Source organism: Oncorhynchus tshawytscha, linkage group LG26, assembly GCF_018296145.1.
Source record: "Oncorhynchus tshawytscha isolate Ot180627B linkage group LG26, Otsh_v2.0, whole genome shotgun sequence".
Classification (NCBI taxonomy): domain Eukaryota; kingdom Metazoa; phylum Chordata; class Actinopteri; order Salmoniformes; family Salmonidae; genus Oncorhynchus; species Oncorhynchus tshawytscha.
In genome coordinates this window covers 20,723,208-20,749,260 of record NC_056454.1, presented here as the reverse complement: position 1 = coordinate 20,749,260, position 26,053 = coordinate 20,723,208, and the positions used below count along the sequence as shown (strand labels likewise).

The 26,053-nt window shown below is 41.5% G+C and overlaps 1 protein-coding gene across 7 annotated transcripts in view; it reads left to right on the top strand.

The window, feature by feature from the left end:
- The first annotated feature begins 16,487 nt into the window (after positions 1 to 16,487).
- Positions 16,488 to 26,053, top strand: part of dcaf6 (ddb1 and cul4 associated factor 6) — a 79,402-nt gene continuing 69,836 nt past the window's right edge. For 6 of the 7 annotated variants that reach the window (XM_024389212.2, XM_024389211.2, XM_024389210.2 and 3 more), the window contains exon 1: positions 16,489 to 16,939. In XM_024389212.2, the coding sequence (XP_024244980.1) occupies positions 16,849 to 16,939 (91 nt within the window). In that variant the 5' untranslated portion in view covers positions 16,489 to 16,848. Of the gene's footprint in view, positions 16,940 to 26,053 lie in introns of all 7 variants that reach the window. The other variant, XM_024389208.2, reaches the window with a different exon arrangement.

The following is a 26,053-nucleotide window of genomic DNA, read 5'->3' as shown; positions in this document are numbered from 1 at the left end:
GATGTTTGGTGTTTGTCAGTGCTTTTGTTTTCTGGATTTGTGTAATTGACAATTGTCTGACCTGATTTGGTCATGCACCCTGAACTGTCCTTCCTTGCTAGTGGTCAACAGTCTGGTTAGTTGGTCATAGGACTCCAATCTTTCACCTGGTACAACCAGAAGATGTGCCTCCCCTTGGATTCTGGTTTCTTCCTCCTAGTGATTTTTTTCCTTGCCACTGCTTCTAGTTACTCTTTAAGGGTCTAAGATGGGTTACTGTAAAGCACTCAGTGACTTGAATAAAAATGTAGTGTGCATACGAAGGTGGACCAATCAATGGGGACTACATAAAGATCATGTCAAACCAGTAATTTATTCAGAGGCATGGCCATTTGTTCCACCCTTGTGCCAAGTTGCACTATCCAAACCTCAATAGTCAATGCCAAGATGGGTCAAAACCATGTTTTGAAATCTGAGCCTGCATACTCCCCCTCCAAGCAATCTGTGCAAGAATAACAAGAATAACACTGCTGCAGAATATGCCAAGATTGAATTCAAATAGTTTTTAAATTTTTTTACCTTTATTTAACTAGGCAAGTCAGTTAAGAACAAATTCTTATTTTCAATGACGGCCTAGGAACAGTGGGTTTAACTGCCTGTTCAGGGGCAGAACGACAGATTTGTACCTTGTCAGCTCGGGGGTTTGAACCTGCAACGTTCTAACCACTAGGCTACCCTGCCACCCCAAATAGTTAATACAAGAGCATACCATTACAAATACACTAAGTTCATGTTCAGTTATTACAGGTTGTGTGCATTATGGACAATGTAGTTTGCTAGTTATTGCATCGTCTATCAGAGGATAACTATTTCCAATGTGTAGGATTGATAGCATGTGTTCCTTGTCTACACTAGTTACATTTAACACATTATGCATCTCCCAATTACTGAGAACTAACCAATAGGAGACAAGGACCTTGACTACAGGGCCAATACAAACAGTGCCTATAGAAAGTCAACACCCCCTTGGAACATTTTCACATTTTGTTACAAAGTGGGCTTGAAATGGCCTTAATTGTAATTTTGTCATTGATCTACACAGTACTCATGTCAAGGTGAAAAGCAAATTCTACACTTTTTATTAAATAAAACAAATGTAGTTGTTGCACAAGTATTCACCCCCTCTCCCTTGACTTTTAAAGCACAAATTCAACTAAAGACCAGGGAGCTTTTTGAAACCCTCAAAGGGCAGTGATTGGTAGATGGGTAACAAATCAGACATTGAATATATCTTTAAGCATGGTTGCAGTAAGTTAATAATTGGGCTGTGGATGATGTCAAATCAAATGTATTTATATAGCCCTTCGTACATCAGCTGATATCTCAAAGTGCTGTACAGAAACCCAGCCTAAAACCCCAAACAGCAAGCAATGCAGGTGTAGAAGCACGGTGGCTAGGAAAAACTCCCTAGAAAGGCCAAAACCTAGGAAGAAACCTAGAGAGGGACCAGGCTATGTGGGGTGGCCAGTCCTCTTCTGGCTGTGCCGGGTGGAGATTATAACTAAACATGGCCAAGATGTTCAAATGTTCATAAATGACCAGCATGGTCGTATAAGTTGAAACTGGAGCAGCAGCACGGTCAGATGGACTGGGGACAGCAAGGAGACAGCAAGGAGTCATCATGTCAGGTAGTCCTGGGGCAAGGTCCTAGGGCTCAGGTCAGTTGAAACTGGAGCAGCAGCACGGCCAGGTGGACTGGGGACAGCAAGGAGTCATCATGTCAGGTAGTCCTGGGGCATGGTCCTAGGGCTCAGGCCCTCCGAGAGAGAGAGAGAAGGAGAGAATTAGAGAACGCACACTTAGATTCACACAGGACACCGAATAGGACATATAGGATGTCCCCCTGAACTGAGCTGCAGGACAGGAAGGAAACTGCTTAGGGAAGACATTGGTGATTTTAAAAAGGCTGGAGTTCAATGGCTGTGATGGGAGAACTGAGGATGGATCAACATTGTAGTGACTCCACAATTACCCTAACATAGCAAAAATACAAATATTCTTAAACATGCATATGTATGCAACAAGGCATTCAAGTAATACTGAAGGAAAAAAACTGCAAAGGAATACACTTTAGCCTAAATACAAGCCTTACGTTTGGGGCAAATCCAACATCACTGAGTAACTGCCTCATTATGAAGCATGGTGGTGGCTGCATCATGGTATGGGTATGTTTGACAGCAAAGACAAGTTTTTCAGGATGAAAACAAACATGAGCAAAGCACATGCAAAATCTGTATGCTTTACACCAGACACTGGGAGAGAAATCCATCTTTCAGCAGGACAATAACCTACAACACAAAGCCAAATTTACACTGGGAGAAGAATCCACCATTCAGCAGGACAATAACCTACAACACAAAGCCAAATCTACACTGGGAGAAGAATCCACCATTCTGCAGGACAGTAACCTACAACACAAAGCCAAATCTACACTGGGAGAAGAATCGACCATTCAGCAGGACAATAACCTACAACACAAAGCCAAATCTACACTGGGAGAAGAATCCACCATTCAGCAAGACAATAACCTACAACACAAAGCCAAATCTACACTGGGAGAAGAATCCACCATTCTGCAGGACAGTAACCTACAACACAAAGCCAAATCTACACTGGGAGAAGAATCCACCATTCAGCAGGACAATAATCTACAACACAAAGCCACATCTACACTAGAGTTGCTTACCAAGAAGGTAGTGAATGTCAGTTTTGACTTAAATCTGCTTATATCTATGGCAAGACTTGAACATTGCTGTCTAGCCATGATCTCCAACACCTTGACAGAGCTTGAAGAATTTTGAAAAATAATAAAGGGCAAATACACAATCCAGGTGTGCAAAGGTCTTAGAGACTTACCCAAGAAGACTACGCTGTAATTGCTGCCAAAGATGATTCTAACATGTATTGACTCAGGGAAAAATACTTATCTAATCAAGGTATGTTTTATTTTTAATTAATCTTTAATTGTATGAATTTTTCTTCCACTGTGACATTAGATTGTGTTGATCATTGTCAAAAAATGACAATTCAATCCATTTGAATCCTATTTTGTAACACAAAATGTGAAGAAATCCTAGGGGGACGTAGACTTTTTATATGCATTGTATCCCTAAAGTTTTCCTTATTGACTCCAGGTACTAGATTCAGCCCCATTGACCGTGACACCAAACATTACCCAATGATCAGGGAAAGAAAGCTGGTGATTTCATGTTTCTATTGGCAATAGGCAGGGTGCCAATTACACTAGATCTACAGTTAAAAGCTACTATATGAAATGTTTACCTGATTGGTTAAAGCAGTTACAACACGTGGAAGGAACAGTCAGCCACATGGCATGAATGTATGGTTTAATCATCCTTCAGGTACGACTATAGAAATAATTACCAAAATTGATTTAATAAATATTGGAGACATTCAAACACAGATTTAAGATCATCCTTAGGAAACCACACCATGAGGTATGATGACAAAAAAAAGTTTGGAAAAAAGCAACACTTCCAAAAAAATGCATGATAAATATTAATTTAAGAATAAACAATTAAACAACTTGTTTCATGAAGTAAAAAGAAAACATTGTGCGCAGATGACACCATTTAAGTGTGTTTTGGTAAGGGTTAATATGCCATTATAAACCTGAAGAAATCCAGGCAAATTAAATGATCTCCAGCAAGGAAACATTTTTTTTTTTTTTTACTGTAAAATGGAGCAAGGGTGGAAGCGGAATGGAGGGGCTGGGTTTCTGCCAGTAATGAGGCTCCCTTTCGGTCCAGGGAGTTGGATTAGATTGGTGAAACTCAACACTCAAGACTCTGCAGGGGCAGCCTCCTTTGCTAGTGCTCATACCTACAGTGCCTTGCGAAAGTATTCGGCCCCCTTGAACTTTGCGACCTTTTGCCACATTTCAGGCTTCAAACATAAAGATATAAAACTGTATTTTTTTGTGAAGAATCAACAACAAGTGGGACACAATTATGAAGTGGAATGACATTTATTGGATATTTCAAACTTTTTTAACAAAGCAAAAACTGAAAAATTGGGCGTGCAAAATGATTCAGGCCCCTTAAGTTAATACTTTGTAGCGCCACCTTTTGCTGCGATTACAGCTGTAAGTCGCTTGGGGTATGTCTCTATCAGTTTTGCACATCGAGAGACTGAAATTTTTTCCCATTCCTCCTTGCAAAACAGCTCGAGCTCAGTGAGGTTGGATGGAGAGCATTTGTGAACAGCAGTTTTCAGTTCTTTCCACAGATTCTCGATTGGATTCAGGTCTGGACTTTGACTTGGCCATTCTAACACCTGGATATGTTTATTTTTGAACCATTCCATTGTAGATTTTGCTTTATGTTTTGGATCATTGTCTTGTTGGAAGACAAATCTCCGTCCCAGTCTCAGGTCTTTTGCAGACTCCATCAGGTTTTCTTCCAGAATGGTCCTGTATTTGGCTCCATCCATCTTCCCATCAATTTTAACCATCTTCCCTGTCCCTGCTGAAGAAAAGCAGGCCCAAACCATGATGCTGCCACCACCATGTTTGACGGTGGGCATGGTGTGTTCAGGGTGATGAGCTGTGTTGCTTTTACGCCAAACATAACATTTTGCATTGTTGCCAAAAAGTTCAATTTTGGTTTAATCTGACCAGAGCACCTTCTTCCACATGTTTGGTGTGTCTCCCAGGTGGCTTGTGGCAAACTTTAAACAACACTTTTTATGGATATCTTTAAGAAATGGCTTTCTTCTTGCCACTCTTCCATAAAGGCCAGATTTGTGCAATATACGACTGATTGTTGTCCTATGGACAGAGTCTCCCATCTCAGCTGTAGATCTCTGCAGTTCATCCAGAGTGATCATGGGCCTCTTGGCTGCATCTCTGATCAGTCTTCTCCTTGTTTGAGCTGAAAGTTTAGAGGGACGGCCAGGTCTTGGTAGATTTGCAGTGGTCTGATACTCCTTCCATTTCAATATTATCGCTTGCACAGTGCTCCTTGGGATGTTTAAAGCTTGGGAAATCTTTTTGCATCCAAATCCTGCTTTAAACTTCTTCACAACAGTATGTCGGACCTGCCTGGTGTGTTCCTTGTTCTTCATGATGCTCTCTGCGCTTTTAACGGACCTCTGAGACTATCACAGTGCAGGTGCATTTATACGGAGACTTGATTACACACAGGTGGATTGTATTTATCATCATTAGTCATTTAGGTCAACTTTGGATCATTCAGACATCCTCACTGAACTTCTGGAGAGAGTTTGCTGCACTGAAAGTAAAGGGGCTGAATAATTTTGCACGCCCAATTTTTCAGTTTTTGATTTGTTAAAAAAGTTTGAAATATCCAATAAATGTCGTTCCACTTCATGAGTGTGTCCCACTTGTTGTTGATTCTTCACAAAAAAATCCAGTTTTATATCTTTATGTTTGAAGCCTGAAATGTGGCAAAAGGTTGCAAAGTTCAAGGGGGCCGAATACTTTCGCAAGGCACTGTATAGTGTGGGATAAGGCAAAAAGACAAAAATAAAAACATGTAGGTTTATGTAAACTTAGTCTTAGCCTTTGGCCTTTCCTTCCAGTTCTCTGCTGCCAATGACTGGAACTAATTGCAAAAATCACTGAAGCTGGAGACTTATATCTCCCTCTCTAACTTTAAGCATCAGCTGTCAGAACAGCTTTCCGATCACTGTACCTGTACACAGCCAATCTGTAAATAGCACACCCAACTACCTCATCCCCATATTGTTATTTATCTTTTTGCTCTTTTGCACCCAAGTATCTCTACTTGCACATCATCATCTGCACATCTATCACTCCAGTGTTAATGCTAAATTGTAATTATTTCACCTCAATGGCCTATTTATTTCCTTACCTCCCTAATCTTCTACACTTGCACACACTGTAAATAGATTTTTCGATTGTGTTATTGACTGTATGTTTGTTTATGTGTAACTCTGTGTTGTTGTTTTTGTCGCACTGCTTCGCTTTATCTTGGCCAGGTCGCAGTTGTAAATGGGAACTTGTTCTCAACTGGCCTACCTGGTCAAATAAAGGAGAAATAAAAAAATTAAATAGTCTAATACATTTCCCATCATAATTCCAAGGAAATAAAGCTACATATTAAAAAAGAAAACACAGAACTTTAGTTACAACAGTTTGAACCTACAGATTGATTCGTAAAGAATAACTTTACTGGGCTGTTTATGGCGATGCCCAATCCATAGGTCTTCATTCCTTGTGCTCTAAGATAGGTTCACTTACTAGAAGATCCTGTAGAGCTGGGATATTCTAGCACTACCCACAAATAAGTTGACAAAGAAGTTCCAGTTCTTTGGAATGATGACCAAAGAGTATCTGGACCAGGTCAGACCTGAGAAAGTGGGAAATGGGATTAGTCAAGGAGTGAAGTTGTTAATTTGACTGAAGAATACAGGATTAATTTAAACTGTACCTGTTACTCACTGAAGAATATAGGAACTCCACTATACATGTGGCTGTCAGTACACCAGACAGGGAAAGGCTCAGTTTCTCTGCTGGTTGACTCATTTCTGTCAGACCAGCCCCGACCAGACCCTATAGAGATGAAGATGCATCTGACCTGGAATTAGTTTCATTAGACAATACCTTCCTACATGTTTATGTTTAGATAAATGCAATAGCTCAAGCTTAGCAAATGCAGCCCTTACCGATTTGGCCCAGAAGAAAAACAATCCTTGGACCTAGAATGAGAGAAAAGACAATCCATGAAAAAAAATGTTACAAAAGATCCAAAATCAGACAATTCTTTGCAAAAAAGTTACTTTGTTGTGACAACACGTTATAACATACTATAATATTCCATGAAGCACTCTTTTACCACTACCATAGACTTGTTTAAAAGGGCAATTCCACCACTTTCCAACCTCAGCTCCATACAATTGTATTAGTCACATACATATTTAGCAGATGTTATTGCAGGTGTAGCGAAATGCTTGGGATACCAGTGTCTACATTTGTGAAGACTGCATGTTTCTATGATCTGTGGTTAAAAAGAAGAATGGTCCTAAAACATTATTCTCTGTGACATCACAGGGTAGGATTAAAAGTAAGAAAAACAGTGATTTTCTAAATTTGCTATGAGTTCCTAGCCAGAGGAAGGGTCTTTTCTTGCTCCCCAAGTCACCGCGAATCTCAGTGTTTGAAAATCACTGTTTTAAAAAAGTTTAAAAAAAAAAACTTTTGATGTGGTCGCCGGGTATAATTTTTTAAACTTTATATTTGTTTATACAAAACGTAAAACTGTGCCATTTTCACAAATGAAGACACTGGTATTGTGGCGGAGATCATTAAAATGAGGTTGAAAAGTGGTGAAATTGCTCTTTGACATAACCCCAGTACTTACATCCTGATCAAGAGGTCAGTAAGTGCTCTGTCAGAGGCACACTAAATGAAACATTATTCCTCTGACTTAGTTCAGGGCAGGGAAATCTTAGACACCTAATACTTCATATAATTGATGGTTGTGGATTGGTAGGCTGAACTATTTTCATTGTTCTGCTATAACCAAAGTAGGCTGAATGACCTCTCCGAAGAAACATCAAGCCATGGTCATACCAGGCTGCCACAACAAGGTCCTGATAATGAGGAACTCATTGAAAATGTATCTATGCAAGGCTTCCCCCTCCTATATACGAAAAGTAACGTTGCCAGAATGCAACTAATGCAACTAGTGATAACCACAACAGAGCAGCATGCTGTTCAGCAAAAGATACACAGCAGAGAGCCTCTTATGTAGGACTTTGCAACAGGTTAGACCAGTGTTACATCTTTGTCCCTTCACAATATTTGTCTGCCGAAGGCACATACAGGTAACTGCCAAAACACCAACATAAAGTGTCTTAATAGCGTGCTGGGCCACCACGAGCCGCCAGAACAGCTTCAATACGCCTGGCATAGATTCTAGTGTCTGGAACTCTATTGGAGGGATGCGACACCATTCTTCCAAGATAAATTCTATAATTCGGTGTTTTGTTGATGGTGGTGGAAACCACCGTCTCAGCCAGAATCTCCGATAAGTGTTCGATTGAGTTGAGATCTGGTGACAGATAGCCACGGCATATGGTTTACATCGTTTTCATGCTCATAAAACCATTCAGTGACCACTCGTGTCCTGTGGATGGGTACATTGTCATTCACTCCCATCAGGATATGAATTAATTAAATAAACTGAAGGTGATCACTCAGAATGACTTTGTATTTATTGGCATTTACCTTGCCCTTGAACATATAATAACACATCTTATCACCTGTGCACAATGGTGAGTCTGTCCTCTCCCAAGATATGCACAGGTTATAGAAAGGATATCAGATTTTGTAAGGACAAAGGTTAGAAAACAGCTGTAGCTAAATATACTGGTGTAGGTGAGTGTTCAAAGACCGCAAGGAGTTTGCGCTCAACTTTCTTTGTCCTTGAAGGTAGTCACATTGATTTCCTCAAAACATGCAATCACTCATTCTGTGAGGAACCATGCCAATTCTGAAAATGAAATTGCTACTCTTGGCAACCAATCTCTCTGGTATTCGGCAATTCCATACAGCTCTATGCACAGGGACTATAGATTCTAGAAAAACATATACTTGAAAAACACCTGCAGATGCAAAGTAAGGTAACAGAATGAAAGCACAAACCATTTCCAAATTCAGTGGAAATTGTTAAAGTAGTCTTTGCATATAGTTGTATGGTTTGTTTAACTTTGTAATCATTGTTTTTGGTTTGACATACATTTTAAAGTGCAACATCTGAGTCTCAGCATCACTCTGTCATAGTGGAGTTGCCCTATTGGATTCCAAAAATCCATCTCACACACAAAGCTCCACGTGACCTGCAACAATGTCCATGTCTGCGCTGCAACCCCACTCATGCAGCCAGCTACTGTGTACCATAATCTGTACACACTGGGATAACAAATCTGCAAAACAGTTCGCTGGTTCTACCTCGCTCTTTTCAGATTTAGAGGCGTCAAATCTGTATTTTGCCATTTGTTTGGGTTTAAAACACTAAGATAAGCAAGAGTGGCGAGATTAGATAGTAGCTATTGGTTGCATACATCAAAAGATTTAGCAAGGGTTTTTGACTAAGGCCACTTCAGCAACAACCACAGTCATCAGTGTATACTAGTCTCTCTAGACATCCATGTTGCCTCCCACAATTTTCAAATGCTCTGACCTAGGGTCTGTTTTTTTTCTCAGGCTCGTGCTTCTCATCCCCTTCCATAAACCCTATTCGATGGGATAATATTTACTGGGGGAGCTCAGGTAATATAATCATGTGCACGAGCACAAATCGCCACATCCATAATTTGAGTCCTGTCAGATTCTGCCATGTCAGTAATTTTTACTTGGCAGGAAGGTTATTATCCCGGCCCTAAAAACCTACTGTTTTTCAGCAAACTCCCAGGTCCTCTGATAATACTTGTCCCGTGCGAATCGCCATCCCTGTGTTTTGAGGGATATTACAGAGTTTAAAACAGGTGCTGCACCCAGTTTGGGTAAGAACATGGGAACAAATTGATGCTTCAAATAAAGTGCTATGCACATAGCCTACAGATTAATTAACTGTTTTGTCAAACTTTCCTAATGCGGTTCTTCTCTTTTAAATAGTGTAAGTGGACAATATTGTGCCAATGAATTGACAGATTGCCAAATACATCAGCTAATTAAATGTCTGCATAGGTTACCGTTCATGGTTCTTATTGATATGCATTATTTAGACTCTTTGAACTGAAGGCCATTAGGCCAATATTAAGCTAGGCTTCCGTCATAACAGTACATTTTGAAAGGGGATTTATTTTTTACAGGGGCAGTTTGGTAAAACTAAATCGTCTGAATCGTCCACCATAAATACTGGGGTAATAATTACATAACCGACATTCTAGTAATACTAGTCCCGTGTGAATAGAGCTATAGACCTACATGGTAATTATGACGACTTCCGGAGGACGTCCTCCATCCAATCAAAGCTTTTGCAGTAGGAACTGACATGTTGTCCACCCAATCAAAGTGGGCATGTGTGATTTAGAAGCTTGGTGAGTTCGTAAGATGGTTGGATAGATAAAGATTGAGATACTTTTGCATTTTTAGGATATTATTAAATTCAAATGACTTTTGTCAAACTACAGGAGACGGAGGTAGATGATATTGTTTTCTTGGCTTTAGAATTTGGCTTTAGAACTATTTCTGTCGAGTTAGTGCAATTTATTTCAATCCTCCTGACATGATTGGTTTAAACCTTTAATATAACAGTGTACAGAACATTAGGAGCATCTTCCTAATATTGAGTTTCACCCCAGAACAGCCTTCAACTCTACAAGGTGTTGAAAGCGGTTCACAGGGATGCTGGCCCATGTTGACTCCAATGCTTCCCACAGTTGTGTCAATTTGGCTGGATGTCCTTTGGGTAGTGGACCATTCTTGATACACACGGGAAACTTGTGTGCAAATCAAATCAAAGTTTATTTGTCACGTGCGCTGAATACAACACATGTAGACCTTACAGTGAAATGCTTACTTACAGGCTCTAACCAATAGTGCAAAAAAAAAGGTGTTAGATGAACCCCAGCAGCATAGCAGTTCTTGACACAAACCTGTGAGCCTGGCACCTACTACCATACCCCACTCAAATTCACCCTCTGAATGGCACACAAACACAATCCATGGCAAGGCTTCAAAATCCTTATGTAACCAGTCTCCTCCCCTTCATATACACTGATTGAAGTGAATTTAACATGTGACATCAGTAAGGGATCATAGCTTTCACCAGTATGTCATGGAAAGAACGTGAGTTCCTAATGTTTTGTACAGTGTATACAGGGTTTATACAGGGTTTATTTATTACACCAATTTTGTTTCAAAACAAAACGGGGAGGGACCCACCTGAAATGTCCAACTTCCATTTAGCAACTGTTTGGATTAATGAATACACTAGGGTCAAGTACGAAAACATTATCAAACTTGGCAGATTGTGTAATAATGTGAGGCAGGAAGCAGGTGCAATGTTTAATAAAACAAAAATGAGACGAATCCATGTGTCTACAAGCCGGTACACAAGAACAATACCAAATGGTGAGTGAACATAAGCGAGTGACATAAAAAGGGTAGGAAATTAGGGTTATGAAGTCCAGGTGTGAATCATAATGATGAACAGGTGTGCGTAATGATGAATCCCAGGACCGGTGGTTACTATTCTGGTGACATTGCATGCCGGAGGGGAGGAGCAGGAAAATATGTGACGGCACCCCACCGCTGACACGCGGCTCCAGCCGCAGGACAATGCCGACCAGAGGGACGACAAGGAGGAGCGTGTCGGTCCGGGCGGCGAAGGTGTAAATCACAGATGTTGTTGGGGTCCAGAATGTCCTCCACCGGAACCCAACACTGCTCCTCTGGACCATACCCCTCCCAGTCCACAAAATACTGGAGCCGACCCCCACGATGTCGGGAGTCCAATAGGGATCAGACGGCGTATGCCGGACTCCCCTCACTGTCCGGTGGTGGGGTGGTGTCGTGGGGGACAGTATAAGCTAGGGGACCAGGAACCACCAGCCTGAGAAGAGACATGAACCGAGGGTGAAATACGATAGTGACTGGGTAGTTGTAACCTGTATGTCACCTCGTTGACCCTCCGGAGAACCTTGAACAGCCCCACAAACAGGGGGCTCAGTTTCTTGCAGGGCAGCTGGAGTGGGAGGTTCCTGGTAGAGAGCCAGATGCGGTTCCCAGGACGGAACATAAGGGTCTCACTGCGGTGGCGGTCTGCCTGTTCCTTCTGACGATGGAATACCTGTATGTCCAGCGATAACACCTGTGTGTGCCCAGGTCAGCAGCCAATCCATTATCCCTGTGGGCACGTAGATGCGCTCAAGAAGACAATTCCGGGGTGCGAGCTCCCTCTAGAGCCTGGCAGATGTCTACGTCTACATCCCAAACCACTGGACCCACGACTCGGGAGGATGGGATTATGGGTGCCCTCTGGACAGAACCTCTCCCGAATCGTAGATACGGGACCGAGCATTGGCCTTTATGGCGATAGGTCAGCGTGAAGTCGAACCTGGTGAAAAAAAGTGCCCACCTGGCTTGGCGCGGATTCAGTCTCCTCGTTGTCCGTATGTACTCTAGGTTCCGATGGTCGAAGAGGATGACAAATGGTTCCTTGGCACCCTCCAGCCAGTGTCTCCACTCCTTCTTCACCACCAGGAGCTACCGATCCACAATGTCATAATTCCTCTCTGCGCAGGACAGTTTCTTGGAGAGAGAAAAAGCACAAGGATATAATTTAATTGGGTTACCCTGTCATGGTGACAAAACTGCCCCCACGCCCACCTCAGATACGTCTACCTCAACCACAAAAGCTAGCGTGGGATATGGGTGCTTTAGCAAGGAGGGGGAGGAGGTGAAACGCTCCTAGAGCAAAGCCTCGTCGGCTGCTGGAGACCACGCCAGCCTGCGAGGCGCACACTTGAGGGAGGTGAGAGGGGTGGCGACAGCACTGAAGTTCCTGATGAAGCGGCGGTAGAAGTTGTCAAACCCCAAAAACCATTGTAACCCGTTGGTGGTAGGGACTGGCCATGACTTTACTGCATCCACCTTCCTATCCTCCATCCTCAGCTCCCTGGGGACTGATTTGGTAACTCAAGGATACCGCCCTCTGGTGGAATTGGCACTTCTCCGCCTAGACGAACAGGTGATTGTCCAAGAGGCGTTGCAGGACTGCTCGTGGGTGAAGTGATCTTTCAGGTTGGTCGAGAAGATCAGGATGTCGTCGATGTATACAATCACCTGCCATCTGAATAGGTCCCTGAACACCTTGTTGATGAATGCCTGGAACACTGACGGAGCATTGGCTAAGCCAAAGGGCATAACCAAATACCCGTAGTGACCAGACATCGTACTGAAAGCCATCTTCCACTCATCCCCTTCCCAGAAGCAGAGATTGTAGGTACTCCGCAGGTCCAGTTTGGTGAAGAACTGGGCCCCGCGGAGTTGCTCGATGGCACCAATGGGAGAGGGTACCGATACTTCTTAGTGTTGTCAAGTCCATGGTAATTGAAACATGGGCGTAATCCTCTCTACTTTTTGGCCACAAAGAAGAAACCAGCAGGGGACATGGGTGAAACCCAGTTGGAGCGCTTTTTGAATGAACACTACCGTTCAAAAGTTTGGGGTCACTTAGAAATGTCCTTGTTTGGAAGAAGAGCACATTTTTTGACCATTAACATAAAACATTATCAGAAATACAGTGTAGACATTGTTAAAGGATGTTGTAAGTGACTATTGTAGTTGGAAACTGCAGATTTTTTATGGAATATCTACATGGGCGTACAGAGGCCCATTATAGCAACCATCACTCCTGTGTTCCAATGTCACGTTGTGTTAGCTAATCCAAGTTTATCATTTTAAAAGGCTAATTGATCATTAGAAATCGCTTTTGCAATTATGTTAGCACAGCTGAAAATGGTTATGTTGATTAAAGAAGCAATAAAACTTTCCTTCTTTAGACTAGTTGAGTATCTGGAGCGTCAGCATTTGTAGGTTTAATTACTGGCTCAAAATGACTAGAAACAATGAACTTTCTTCTGAAGTACAGCAGTCTATTCTTGTTCTGAGAAATGAAGGCTATTCCATGTGAGAAATTGCCAAGAAACTGAACATGTCATGCAACGCTGTGTACTAATCCCGTCACAGAACAGCGCAAACTGGCTATAACCAGAATAGAAAAGGGAGTGGGAGGTCCTGCTGCACAACTGAGCAAGAGGACAAGTACATTACAGTGTCTAGTTTGAGAAACAGACACCTCACAAGTCCTCAACTGGCAGCTTCATTAAATAGTACTCGCAAAACACCTACTCCTCTTTCTATTCTGGTTAGAGACAGTTTGCGCTGTTCTGTGTGACCCCAAACTTTTGAACAGTAGTGTAATCCTCCATGGCCTGGGTCTCAGCCACAGACAGAGGGTAAATGTGTCCGAGCGGAAGTGTAGCACCAAAAAATTGGTCGATGGCACAGTCCCAGGGGCAATGAGGGAGACAAGTAGCCGTAGGCGTTTGGAAATTGCTCCCAAGGATGAACCAGACTTGTGGAGGTCTACAATGTTTTTTCTGAGGTCTTGGCTAATTTCTTTTGTTTTTCCCATGATGTCAAACAAAGAGGCACTGAGTTTGAAGGTAGGCCTTGAAATACATCCACAGGTAAACCTCCAATTGACTCAAATTATGTTAATTAGCCTATCAGAAACTTCTAAAGCCATGACATAATTTTCAAAATTTTCCAAGCTGTTTAAAGGCAGTCAATTTAGTGTATGTAAACTTCTGACCCACTGGAATTGTGATACAGTGAATTAGAAGTGAAATAATCTGTCTGTAAACAATTGTTGGAGAAATTACTTGCGTCATGCACAAAGTAGATGTCCTAACTGACTTGCCAAAACTATAGTATGTTAACAAGACATTTGTGGATTGGTTGAAAAATAAGTTTTAATGACTCCAACATAAGTGTATGTAAACTTCCGACTTCAAATGTACTCCTCAGCACCCCCATACCCACCCCCCTCAGACAATCCCGCAGGTGAAGAAGCTGGATGTGGAGGTCCTGGGCTGGTGTGGTTATACTTGGTCTGTGGTTGTGAAGCCAGTTAGACATACTGTCAAATTCTCTAAAATGATGTTGGAGGCAGCTTATGGTATAGAAATGAACATGACATTCTCTGGCAACAGCTCTGTTGGACATTCCTGCAGTCTGAATGCCAATTGCATGCTCCCTCAAAACTTGAGACATCAGTGGCATTGTGTTGTGTGACAAAACTGCACATTTTGAAGTGGCCTTTTATTGTTCCCAGGACAAGGTGCACCTGTGTAATGATCACACTGTTTAACCAGCTTCTTGATATGCCACATCTGTCAGGTGGATGGATTATATTGGCAAATGAGAAATGCTCACTAATAGGGATGTAACAACTTTGTGCTGAAAATTTGAGAGAAATAAGATTTCTGTGTGAATGGAACATTTCTGGGATTTTTTTATTTCAGCTCATGAAACCAACACTTTACATGTTGCGTTTTATATTTTTGTTCAGTATACATATATAAAATGGTGTGTATAGACAGTAAGTGTAGTTAGCAGTAGGTAGGATGAGCCTTGACTAAAATATAGTATGTAAACATAATTAAAGTGACCAGTGTTCAATGACTATATATATAGGGCAGCAGTCTCTAAGTTGTAGCGTAGAGTACTGGGTGGGAGCCAGCTAGTAACAGTGACTAAGTTCGGAGCAGGGTACTGGGCGGAGGCTGGAGATAGAAGCTGTTTTTCAGTCTTTCGGTCCCAGCTTTGATGTACCTGTACTGTCTCCTCCTACAGTGAACTCCAAAAGTATTGGGACAGTGACACATTTTTTGTTGTTTTGGCTCTGTACTCTAGCACTTTGGATTTGAAAATTATACATAAATATCATACCTCCCAAAACTGCTGACCTCCCCTGTTATGCTGACCTCCCCTGTAATAGTGAGAAGTTAGCATGTCTTGGGGGTATGATATTTGTGCATCTGTAACTTTCTCACTCATCATTAGTCAGGATTCATTTAGGATTATCCATAATCATGGTAGCATCCACATTAATGTAGAAGTGTTTTAGAAACATATTCTATTCTTATTTACAATAAAAGTGACTCCAAAATGACACAATATTTCTATTGGCCACAAAATAATCTGAAACACAACTAAAACAAACAGCAAATGCACCCAACAAGTTTGTAGAGTAACAAGTGAATTTGTCCCAATACTTTTTGTCCCATAAAATGGGGGGATTATGAACAAAAAGTACTGTAATTCATTTTTTTTTTAAAACCTGATATTACCTGACACCCTCAAATTAAAGCTGACAGTCTGCACTTACCTCATAGTCATTGTATAATTTGAAAAACAACAAAAACGTGTCACTGTCCCAATACTTTTGGAGCTCCCTGTAGATGGTAGCAGAGTGAACAGGCGCCGACCAGGTAGTGTAGATGTCCTGGAGGGCAGGCAGAGGGCAGACACATGATGCTCTCAATGGTGCATCTGTAGAAGTTTGTGAGGGCCAAGACGAATTTCGAGGCACTGTTGCGCCTTCACCACACTGTTTATGGAAGGACAGTTTCAGGTTGTCAATGATGTGTGCGCACCAAAGAACTTGACGCGTTTCATCTGAATGCTCCAAAACGTTGCGTCCTGCTGAACGGTCCCCAGAGTCTACCATTTGTTAATCTACCTACACATCCAGTATTAATATGAAAACACTTTACTACATAATCGCGCAATTATAACTATATTATATATAATGGCCTCAACTGGGTTTTCAACTAATATTGTTAGAGACTAGGTTCTTCTCCTTGAGTGCTTCGTCATACCGCTGCAATGTTGACGGTCTCGAACATAGAAATACAACGCATAGAACGGTTCACATACCACTGAGAACCTGCTTTATTGCGTTGTTTCAACCAGGGAGTTCATTGGTTGCATAGGCAGGGTTTGACACACCAAGACAGGGAAGTAGAGAGCCATCCAAATAACAAGCATCAGAAGAATATAGCGACCGAAGAGAGGCTGCAAAGTGAAGAGGGGCGATAAAGATAAAAGCTTGATATATCTAGAGTTAGCTTAGCGCCCATGCTGACGTTACTAGCTAGCTACTGTACGTCGCAACGGCCCCAACGACCCCGCAGAGAACAAGCAAAACAACATCCAAAGGCGATAGTCAGAAGGCAGGGTTTACAACTGTATTTCAATGCTATTTTTAAGTAAAAGGAGGTTCGAGCATGATGTCCTGCTCTGGTAACCTGGTTTGGGATGTTAACAAGCGCTCTATTGGATATAATGAACCGAATGCTGTCAGGATCAACTACTTAGGTAAGAGCTCCTGCCTGACTGGGTCCAAAATAATTTGCTACAGCTAGTGAACGTCGATCAGTTAACTAGCTAGCTAACTATATTTTCGATTAGCTTGCTGACACGTGAAATACAAACTTGCAACAACATTGTCGCTAATTTGTTTCCCAGTTTAGACATTAGTGTTGATACTTCGTTTCATTGCAACGATTGCTTGCCTTTCCGCTTGGGCAGCTGGCTATTTGTAACAATACCCCTTTGCTTGCCACATCTAGCTATGCCTTTTTAGGTAGCGACACCTAAGATACACCATTACTTATAGTTCTGTCAATTCCTGTGTTGATATTGATATTGATGTTTGATTAACCAATTATTTCCACACAGAGGTTACACTAGTTGTAGATGGTACCCAGGGGTACATTTCTATATCCATCTGCAGTCTACCTTTTGTCCTTACAAAATAAATAATAACAATAATAATAATGCTGGTCATTTGAAGATTGTATTTCGACAGAATATAGAATTGGGCTTAGTCATTGGAAATATTGATTATTGCAATTTGCCCAGTTGCTAATCAAATTAGTAACTATCATTATATTATACAGTACCAGTCAGAAGTTTGCACACACCTACTCATTCAAGGGGTTTTCTTTCTTTCTTTTTTTACTATTTTCTACATTTTAGAATAATGGTGAAGAAATCAAAACTATGAAATAACACATGGAATCATATAGTAACCAAAAAAGTGTTAAACAAATCAAAATATAATTTATATTTGAGATTCTTCAAAGTAGCCACCCTTTTCCTTGATGACAGCTTTGCACACTTGGCATTCTCTCAACCAGCTTCACCTGGAATGTTTTTCCAACAGTCTTGAAAGAGTTCCCACGTATGCTGAGCACTTGTTGGCTGCTTTTCCTTCACTCTGCGGTCCAACTCCTCTCAAACCATCTCAATTGGGTTGAGGTTGGGTGATTGTGGAGGCCATGTCATCTGATGCAGAACTCCCATCACTCTTTGTTAAATAGCCCTTACACAGCCTGGAGATGTGTTGACTCATTGTCCTGTTGAAAAACAAATGATAGTCCCACTAAGCACAAACCAGATGGGACGGCGTATCGCTGCAGAATGCAGTGTTAGCCATCCTGGTTAAGTGTGCCTTGAATTCTAAATAAATCACTGACAGTGTCACCAGCAAAGCACCTGCACACCATCACACCTCCTCCATGCTTCACTGTGGGAACTACACATACAGAGATCATCCGTTCACCTACTCTGCGTCTCACAAAGACAGGCGGTTGGAACCAAATATCTCACATTTGGACTCATCAGACCAAAGGACAGATTTCCGCCGGTCTAATATCCATTGCTCATGTTTCTTGGCCCAGGCAAGTCTCGTCTTCTTATTGGTGTCTTTTAGTAGTTGTTTCTTTGCAGTAATTCGACCATGAAGTCCTGATTCACACAGTCTGCTCTGAACAGTTGATGTTGAGATGTGTCTGTTACTTGAACTCTGTGAAGCATTTATTTGGGCTGCAATCTGAGGTACAGTTAACTGTAATGAACGTATCCTCTGCAGCAGAGGTAACTCTGGGTCTTCCTTTCCTGTGGCGGTCCTCATGAGAGCCAGTTTCATCACAGCACTTCATGGTTTTTGCAACAGTACTTTAAAGAAACCTTCAAAGTTCTTGACATTTTCCTTATTGACTGACCTTCATGTCCTAAAGCAATGATGGACTGTTGTTTCTCTTTGCCTATTTGAGCTGTTCTTGCCATAATATGGACTTGGTCTTTTACCAAATAAGGTTATATTCTGTATACCACCCCTACCTTGTCACAACACAACTGATTGGCTCAAACGTATTAAGAAGGAAATAAATTCCACAAATTAACTTTTAACACAGCACACCTGTTAATTAAGATGCATTCCAGGTGACTACCTCATGAAGCTGGTTGAGCGAATGCCAAGAATGTGCAAGGCTGTCATCAAGGCAAAGGGTGACTACTTTTGAAGAATCTCAAAAATAAAGTCTATTTGGTTATTAAATTATTCCATATGTGTTTTTTCATAGTTTTGATGTCTTCACTATTATTATTATAATGTAGAAAATAGTACAAATAAAGACAAACCCAGGAATAAGTAGGTGTGTCCAAACTTTTGACTGGTACTGTACATTTTGAGACTGGACTATGAATTGTATCCCGATAGCCAGAAGGGGAAGCCATGGGAAGCATTGATCTACAGAAGTTCAGCAGTGGCATTATATTCATTTTGACAATAGATATTCTGCTGGTTAAAACAACTGGGATATTATTCTACCAAGGCCAGATTTAACAGATTTTGAGCATTTTGTTCATTTGTGGCTATGGTTTTATCAAAGGAAATATATATACTCCCATATATAAAAAGATAACTATCGGGGTTCCATAAGTAGAGATGGAGTCCTCCATCAGGGTCTTGAGAGGCAGTAGGGCTGATTTTGGTTAGGTAATTCAGCTTAATCTCAAGGAATAAAATGTATCTACGGTCTTCAGTGTGTTTGGGAGCGATTGAGATACATTGTCTAAATATAGTAAAATATTGTCTGAGCATAATGAGATGAAGTGATCAGTAGATTTTAGAGAAGTGTTATTTTCTTCGTTTGACGAATCGCTTAGGCCAGGGGTTCCATGGATAATAAGAATAGAAAAGGTGAAATTGGATCAACTTGTCTACTGCTTTATTGATTCTGAACAGAGCTGAGCATATATGGCCTGTTATAACTATGGCTGAGGGATTGGCATATAGTATTTTAATCATATTAATGAAATTGGAGCCAATTCCCATATCTTCCAAGGCAGATTAGAGATTTGAACATTCTAGTCTATCAAAAGCTTTTTCTCCGTTGAGAGATGATACAGCCCAAGAAGCTTGTTTCTGATGAAGCATCTAAGATATGTTTATCTTGGCAAGTCATTTCAGAACAAATTCTTATTTTATAATGACGGCCTACCCCAGCCAAACCCTCCCCTAACCCGGACAATGCTAGGCCAATTGTGCGCCACCATATGGGACTCCTAGTCACGGCTGGTTGTGATACAGCCCAGGATCAAATCAGGGTCTGTAGTGAATCCTCTAGCACTGAGATGCAGTGCCTTAGACTGCTGCGCCACTCGGGAGCCCCACACAAAAATAAGCTGAACATGTAATAGTCGACAGGGGTTATCTAAGGATAACACTTTTTAACAAACCCGCTTTGGTCCGTGTAGACCAGCTTGGGTAAATAAGTCTCAATGATTTAAACATTCTGTTAAATATCTACTCCAAATTAAGATTCAAAGATGTCTGCAGAAAGAATGGGGTGTCATGATATACAGTGCCTTCAGAAAGTATTCACACCCCTTTACTTTTTCAACATTTTGTGTTATTTTATTTATTTTTATTGAACCTTTATTTAACTAGTTAAGAACAAATTCTTATTTACAATGACGGCCTACCAAAAGGCCTTCTGCGGGGACGGGGGCCAGGAATAAAAATAAATACAATATAAATATAGGACAATACACACATCACAACAAGAAACACAACACTACATAAAGAGAGACCTAAGACAACAACATAGCAAGGCAGCAACACATGACAACACAGCATGGTAGCAACACAACATGGTAGCAGCACAAAACATGGTACAAACATTATTGGTTACAGACAACAGCACAAAGGGCAAGAAGGTAGAGACAACAATACATCACACAAAGCAGCCACAACTATCAGTAAGAGTGACCATGATTGAGTCTTTGAATGAAGAGATTGAGATAAAACTGTTCAGTTTCAGTGTTTGTTGCAGCTCGTTCCAGTCGCTAGCTGCAGCGAACTGAAAAGAGGAGCGACCCATGGAAGTGTGCTTTTGGGACCTTTAACAGAATGTGACTGGCATCAACCAGTGGGTCTTGCGACGGGTATACAGAGATGGCCAGTTTACAAAGGAGTATAGAGTGCAGTGATGTGTCCTACAAGAAGCATTGGTGGCAAATCTGATGGCCGAATGGTAAAGAACATCTAGCCGCTCGAGAGCACCCTTACTTGCCGATCTATAAATTATGTCTCTGTAATCTAGCATGGGTAGGATGGTCATCTGAATCAGGGTTAGTTTGGCAGCTGGGGTGAAAGAGGAACGATTACGATAGAGGAAACCAAGCTAGATTTAACTTTAGCCTGCAGCTTTGATATGTGCTGAGAGAAGGACAGTGCACCGTCTAGCCATACTTACAGCCTGAATTTTAAATATATATTTTGTGCCACTGATCTACACACACTACCCTTAATGTCAAAGTGAAATTTTGTTTTGAAGACATTTTTCCAAATGAATAAAAAATGAAGAACTGAATTGTCTTGAGTCAAGTATTCAACCCCTTTGTTATGGCAAGCCTAAATAATTTAACAAATCAAATCACATATGTTGCATGGACTCATGCTGTGTTCAATAATAGGGGTTAACATGATTTTTGAATGACTACCCCATCTTTGTACACCACACATCTGTAAGGTCCCTCAATCGAGTAGTGAATTTCAAGCACAGATTAAACCACAAAGACCAGGAAGGTTTTTCAATGTCTCTCAAAAAGGGCCCCGATTGGTAGATGTGGGGGAAAAAAAGCATAAGCTGAATATCCCTTTGAGTATGGTGGTTATTAATTAGTTTTTACACCCAGTATCGATACAAAGATACAGGCGTCCTTCCTAACTCCATTGCCGTAGAGGAAGGAAACTGCTCAAGAATTTCACTATGAGGCCAATGGGGATTTTAAAACAGTTACTGAGTTTAATGGTTGTGATATGAGAACTAAGGATGGATCAACAACATTGTAGTTACTTCACAATATTAACCTAAATTACAGAGTGAAAAGAAGGAAGCCTGCACATGCATCCTGTTTGCAACAAGGCACTTAAGTAATACTGTAAAAAATGTGACAAAGAAATTACCAATATGTACTGAATACAAAACGTTATGTTTTGGACAAATCCCAAAACATCCCTGAGTTCCACTTTTCAGATTTTCAAGCATGATGGTGGTTGCATCATGTTATGGGTATGCTTGTCATTGGCAAGGATTAGGGTGTTTTTTTTTAGGACAAAGAGATGCCGAATACAGCTAAGCACAGGCAAAATCTTAGAGGAAAACCTGGTTCAGTCTGCTTTCCACCAGACACTGGGGCAAAAATACACCTTTCAGTAGGACATCAACCTTAAACACAAGGCCAAATCTACACTGGAGTTGCTTACTAAGAAAACAGTGAATGTTCCTGAGTGGTCGAGTTACAGTTTTGACCTAAATTGGCTTGAAAATCTATGGCAAGACTTGAAAATGGCTTTCTAGCAATGATCAACAACCAACTTGACAGAGCTTGAATAATTTAAAAAAGAATAATGGGCAAATATTGTACAATCCAGGTGTGCAAAGCTCTTACAGACTTGCCTAAAAATACTCACAGCTGTAATCGCTGCCAAAGGTGTTTCTAACATCAATCGATCAATCAAATGTATCTATAAAGCCCTTTTTACATTAGCCAATGTCACAAAGTGCTTTACAGAAACCCAGCCTAAAACCCCAAACAGCAAGCAATGCAGATGTAGAAGCATGGTGGCTAGTAAAACCCCCCGGGAAAAGGCAGGAACCTAGGAAGAAACCTAGATGGGAACCAGGCTCTGAGGGGTGGCCAGTCCTCTTCTGGCTCTGCCGGGTGGAGATTATAACAGTACATGGCCAAGATGTTCAAACTTTCATAGATGACCAGCAGGGTCAAATAATAATAATCACAGTGGTTATAGAGGGTGCAACAGGTCAGCACCTCAGGAGTAAAGGTAAGTTGGCTTTTCATAGCCAATCATTCAGAGTTTGAGACAGCAGGTGCTGTAGAGAGAGAGAGAGAGTCGAAAACAGCAGGTCCGGGACAAGGTAGCACGTCCGGTGAACAGGTCAGGGTTCCATAGCCGCAGGCAGAACAATTGAAACTGAAGCAGCAGCAGGTGGACTGGGGACAGCAAGGAGTCATCAGGCCAGGTAGTCATGAGGCATGGTCCTAGGGCTCAGGTCCTTCGAGAGAAAAGAGAGTTAGAGGGAGCATAATTAAATTCACACAGGACACTGGATAAGACAGGATAAGTACTCCAGATATGACTGGTCCTAGCCCCCCAACACAAACTATTACAGCATAAATACTGGAGGGGTCGGGAGACACTGTGGCCCCGTCCGACGATACCCCCAGACAGGGCCTATCAATCAAATGTATTTATAAAGCCCTTCTTACATCAGCTGATGTCACAGTGCTGTACAGAAACCCAGCCTAAAACCCCAAACACGTGTAGAAGCACGGCCAAACAGGCAGGATATAACCCCATCCACTTTACCAAAGCACAGCCTCCACACCATTAGAGGGATATCTTCAAATCACCAATTTACTACACTGAGACAAGGCAGAGTATAGCCCACGAAGATCTCCCCCACTGCACGAACCCGGGGGGGTGCGCCAACCCAGACAGGAAGATCACATTAGTGACTCAACCCACTCAACTGACGCACCCCTCCTAGCGACAGCATGGAAGAGCCCCAGTAAGCCAGTGACTCAGCCCCTGTAATAGGGTTAGAGGCAGAAAATCCCAGTGGAGAGAGGGGAACCGGCCAGGCAGAGACAGCAAGGGCGGTTCGTCGCTCCAGTGCCTTTCCTTTCACCTTCACACCCCTGGTCCAGACTACACTCAATCATCGGATGTACTGAAGAGATGAGTCTTCAATAAAGACTTAAAGGTCGAGACCGAGTCTGCATCTCTCACATGGATAGGCAGACTATTTCATAAAAATGGAGCTCTATAGGAGAAAGCCCTGCCTCCAGCTGTTTGCTTAGAAATTCTAGGGACAATTAGGAGGCCTGCGTCTTGTGACCGTAGCGTATGTATAGGTATGTACGGCAGGACCAAATTGGAAAGATGGGTAGGAGCAAGCCCATGTAATACTTTGTAGGTTAGCAGTGAAACCTTGAAATCAGCCCTAGCCTTAACAGGAAGCTAGTGTAGAGAGGCTAGTACTGGAGTAATATGATCACATTTTTTGGTTCTAGTCAAGATTCCAGCAGCTGTGTTTAGCACTAACTGAAGTTTATTTAGTGATTTATCCAGGTAGCCAGAAAGTAGGGCATTGCAGTAGACAAATCTAGAAGTGACAAAAGCATGGATGCATTTTTGGACAGGAGGTTTCTGATTTTTGCAATGTTACGTACATGGAAATAAGCTGTCCTTGAAACAGTCTTGATATGTTCGTCAAAAGAGAGATCAGGGTCCATAGTAACGCCGAAGTCCTTCAGTTTATTTGAGACTACAACCATCAAGATTAACGAGACTAATGTACAACCATCAAGATTAATTGTCAGATCCAACAGAAGATCTCTTTGTTTCTTGGGACCTAGAACTAGCGTGTCTGTTTTGTCTGAGTTTAAAAGTAACACATTTGCTGCCATCCACTTCCTTATGTCTGAAACACATGCTTCCAGGGAGGGCAATTTTGGGGCTTCACCATGTTTCATCGAAATGTCCAGCTGTGTATCGTCCGCAAAGCAGTGAAAGTTAACATTATGTTTCCGAAATGACATCACTAAGAGGTCAAATATTTGGTGAAAACAATAGTGGTCCTAAAACGGAACCTTGAAGAACACCGAAATTTGCAGTTGGTTTGTCAAGAGGACAAACCATCCACAGAGACAAACTGATATCTTTCCGACAGATAAGATCTAAACCGGGCCAGAACTTGTCCGTGTAGACCAATTTGGGTTTCCAATCTCTCCAAAAGAATGTGGTGATCGATGGTATCATAAGCAGCACTAAGGTCTAGGAGTACGAGGACAGATGAAGAGCCTTGGTATGACGCCATTAAAAGGTAATTTACCACCTTTCCGAATGCAGTCTCGGTGCTATGATGGGGTCTAAAACCAGTCTGAAGCATTTTGTGTAGATTGTTTGTCTTCAGGAAGGGAGTGAGTTGCATCTATTGTCTCAGGGGGGTGAATACTTATCTAATCAAAATATATTGGTCTTATTTTTCAAAAAATGTTAGAATTTTTCTTCCACTTTGTCATTAGAGTAAATTGTGTAGATTGTTGACCAAAAATGTAAATTCCTTCCATTTTAATCCCACTTTGTATCAAAATAAAATAAAATATAGAAAAAGTGAAGCGTTTGAAAAAATCTATTTTGGTTATTGAACTACAGTAACATGCTGACCAGACCGGACATGTCGCGTGCGCGAGCATCGCAAAAGGAGAAATCCATGTTAATCAATTATTGCACCCACACTGCTCGCGTGCGCCAACGAGTGTCTGCGATGCCAAAGGCTAAAATAGAACTCCTTTCTATTTCTGATGCAGATCGTGCTGCAAGTCCTGCCTCTCCCATCTCCTCATTGGTTTATAGAAGCACCCACGGTACCCACGTGCCATCTCCTCATTGGTTATACCCACGTGGGTGATTGAAAGACTGTTTTGCCGGTTGTCGTGGTAATACTATGGAAGTGTAGATGCCATCACCATATAAGTTCAAAGATGAAAAAGCCTGGAAGTAGGAGAGCTGACTAGAAACGATTCGGTTGGCCGTTTTATGTGTGGATTAATTGTCGGAGTAGAGGACCTTGTGCATTTCAGGTAAAATAAAACTCTATATTTATATCCCAGGACAAATTAGCTAGCAACAGCAAGCTAGCTAAATAGGACAAATTAGCTAGCAAGTGCAAGCTAACTAGCTAAATTGCCATACATGTTTAATGCTTTTCGACCTGTCCCGAAATTAATGTCATTGGTTCAGAGTTTGTTTTGATATTTTAACCTGCGTGTCGTGATCGCGTTTGGTGTAGGGGGACAAAATACATTTATGCGCACGCGCGCAGCTGGTTTGGGTTCCGTGTAAGTAGTGCTGAGCGATTAGTGCTTTCTGAGGTCGGTTCAGTTTCTGTTCGATTATTATTTTTTTAAGTATCTTTATTTATTTTTTCATTTTAAATGCATTATGTGGGTTGAACGCTGTAACAACACAGGATGAAACAATTAATACAAGTTCCATGATGGTAGTGACTGCCCATTTACTGCTTATTCTCATTACTTTAATCAAATATT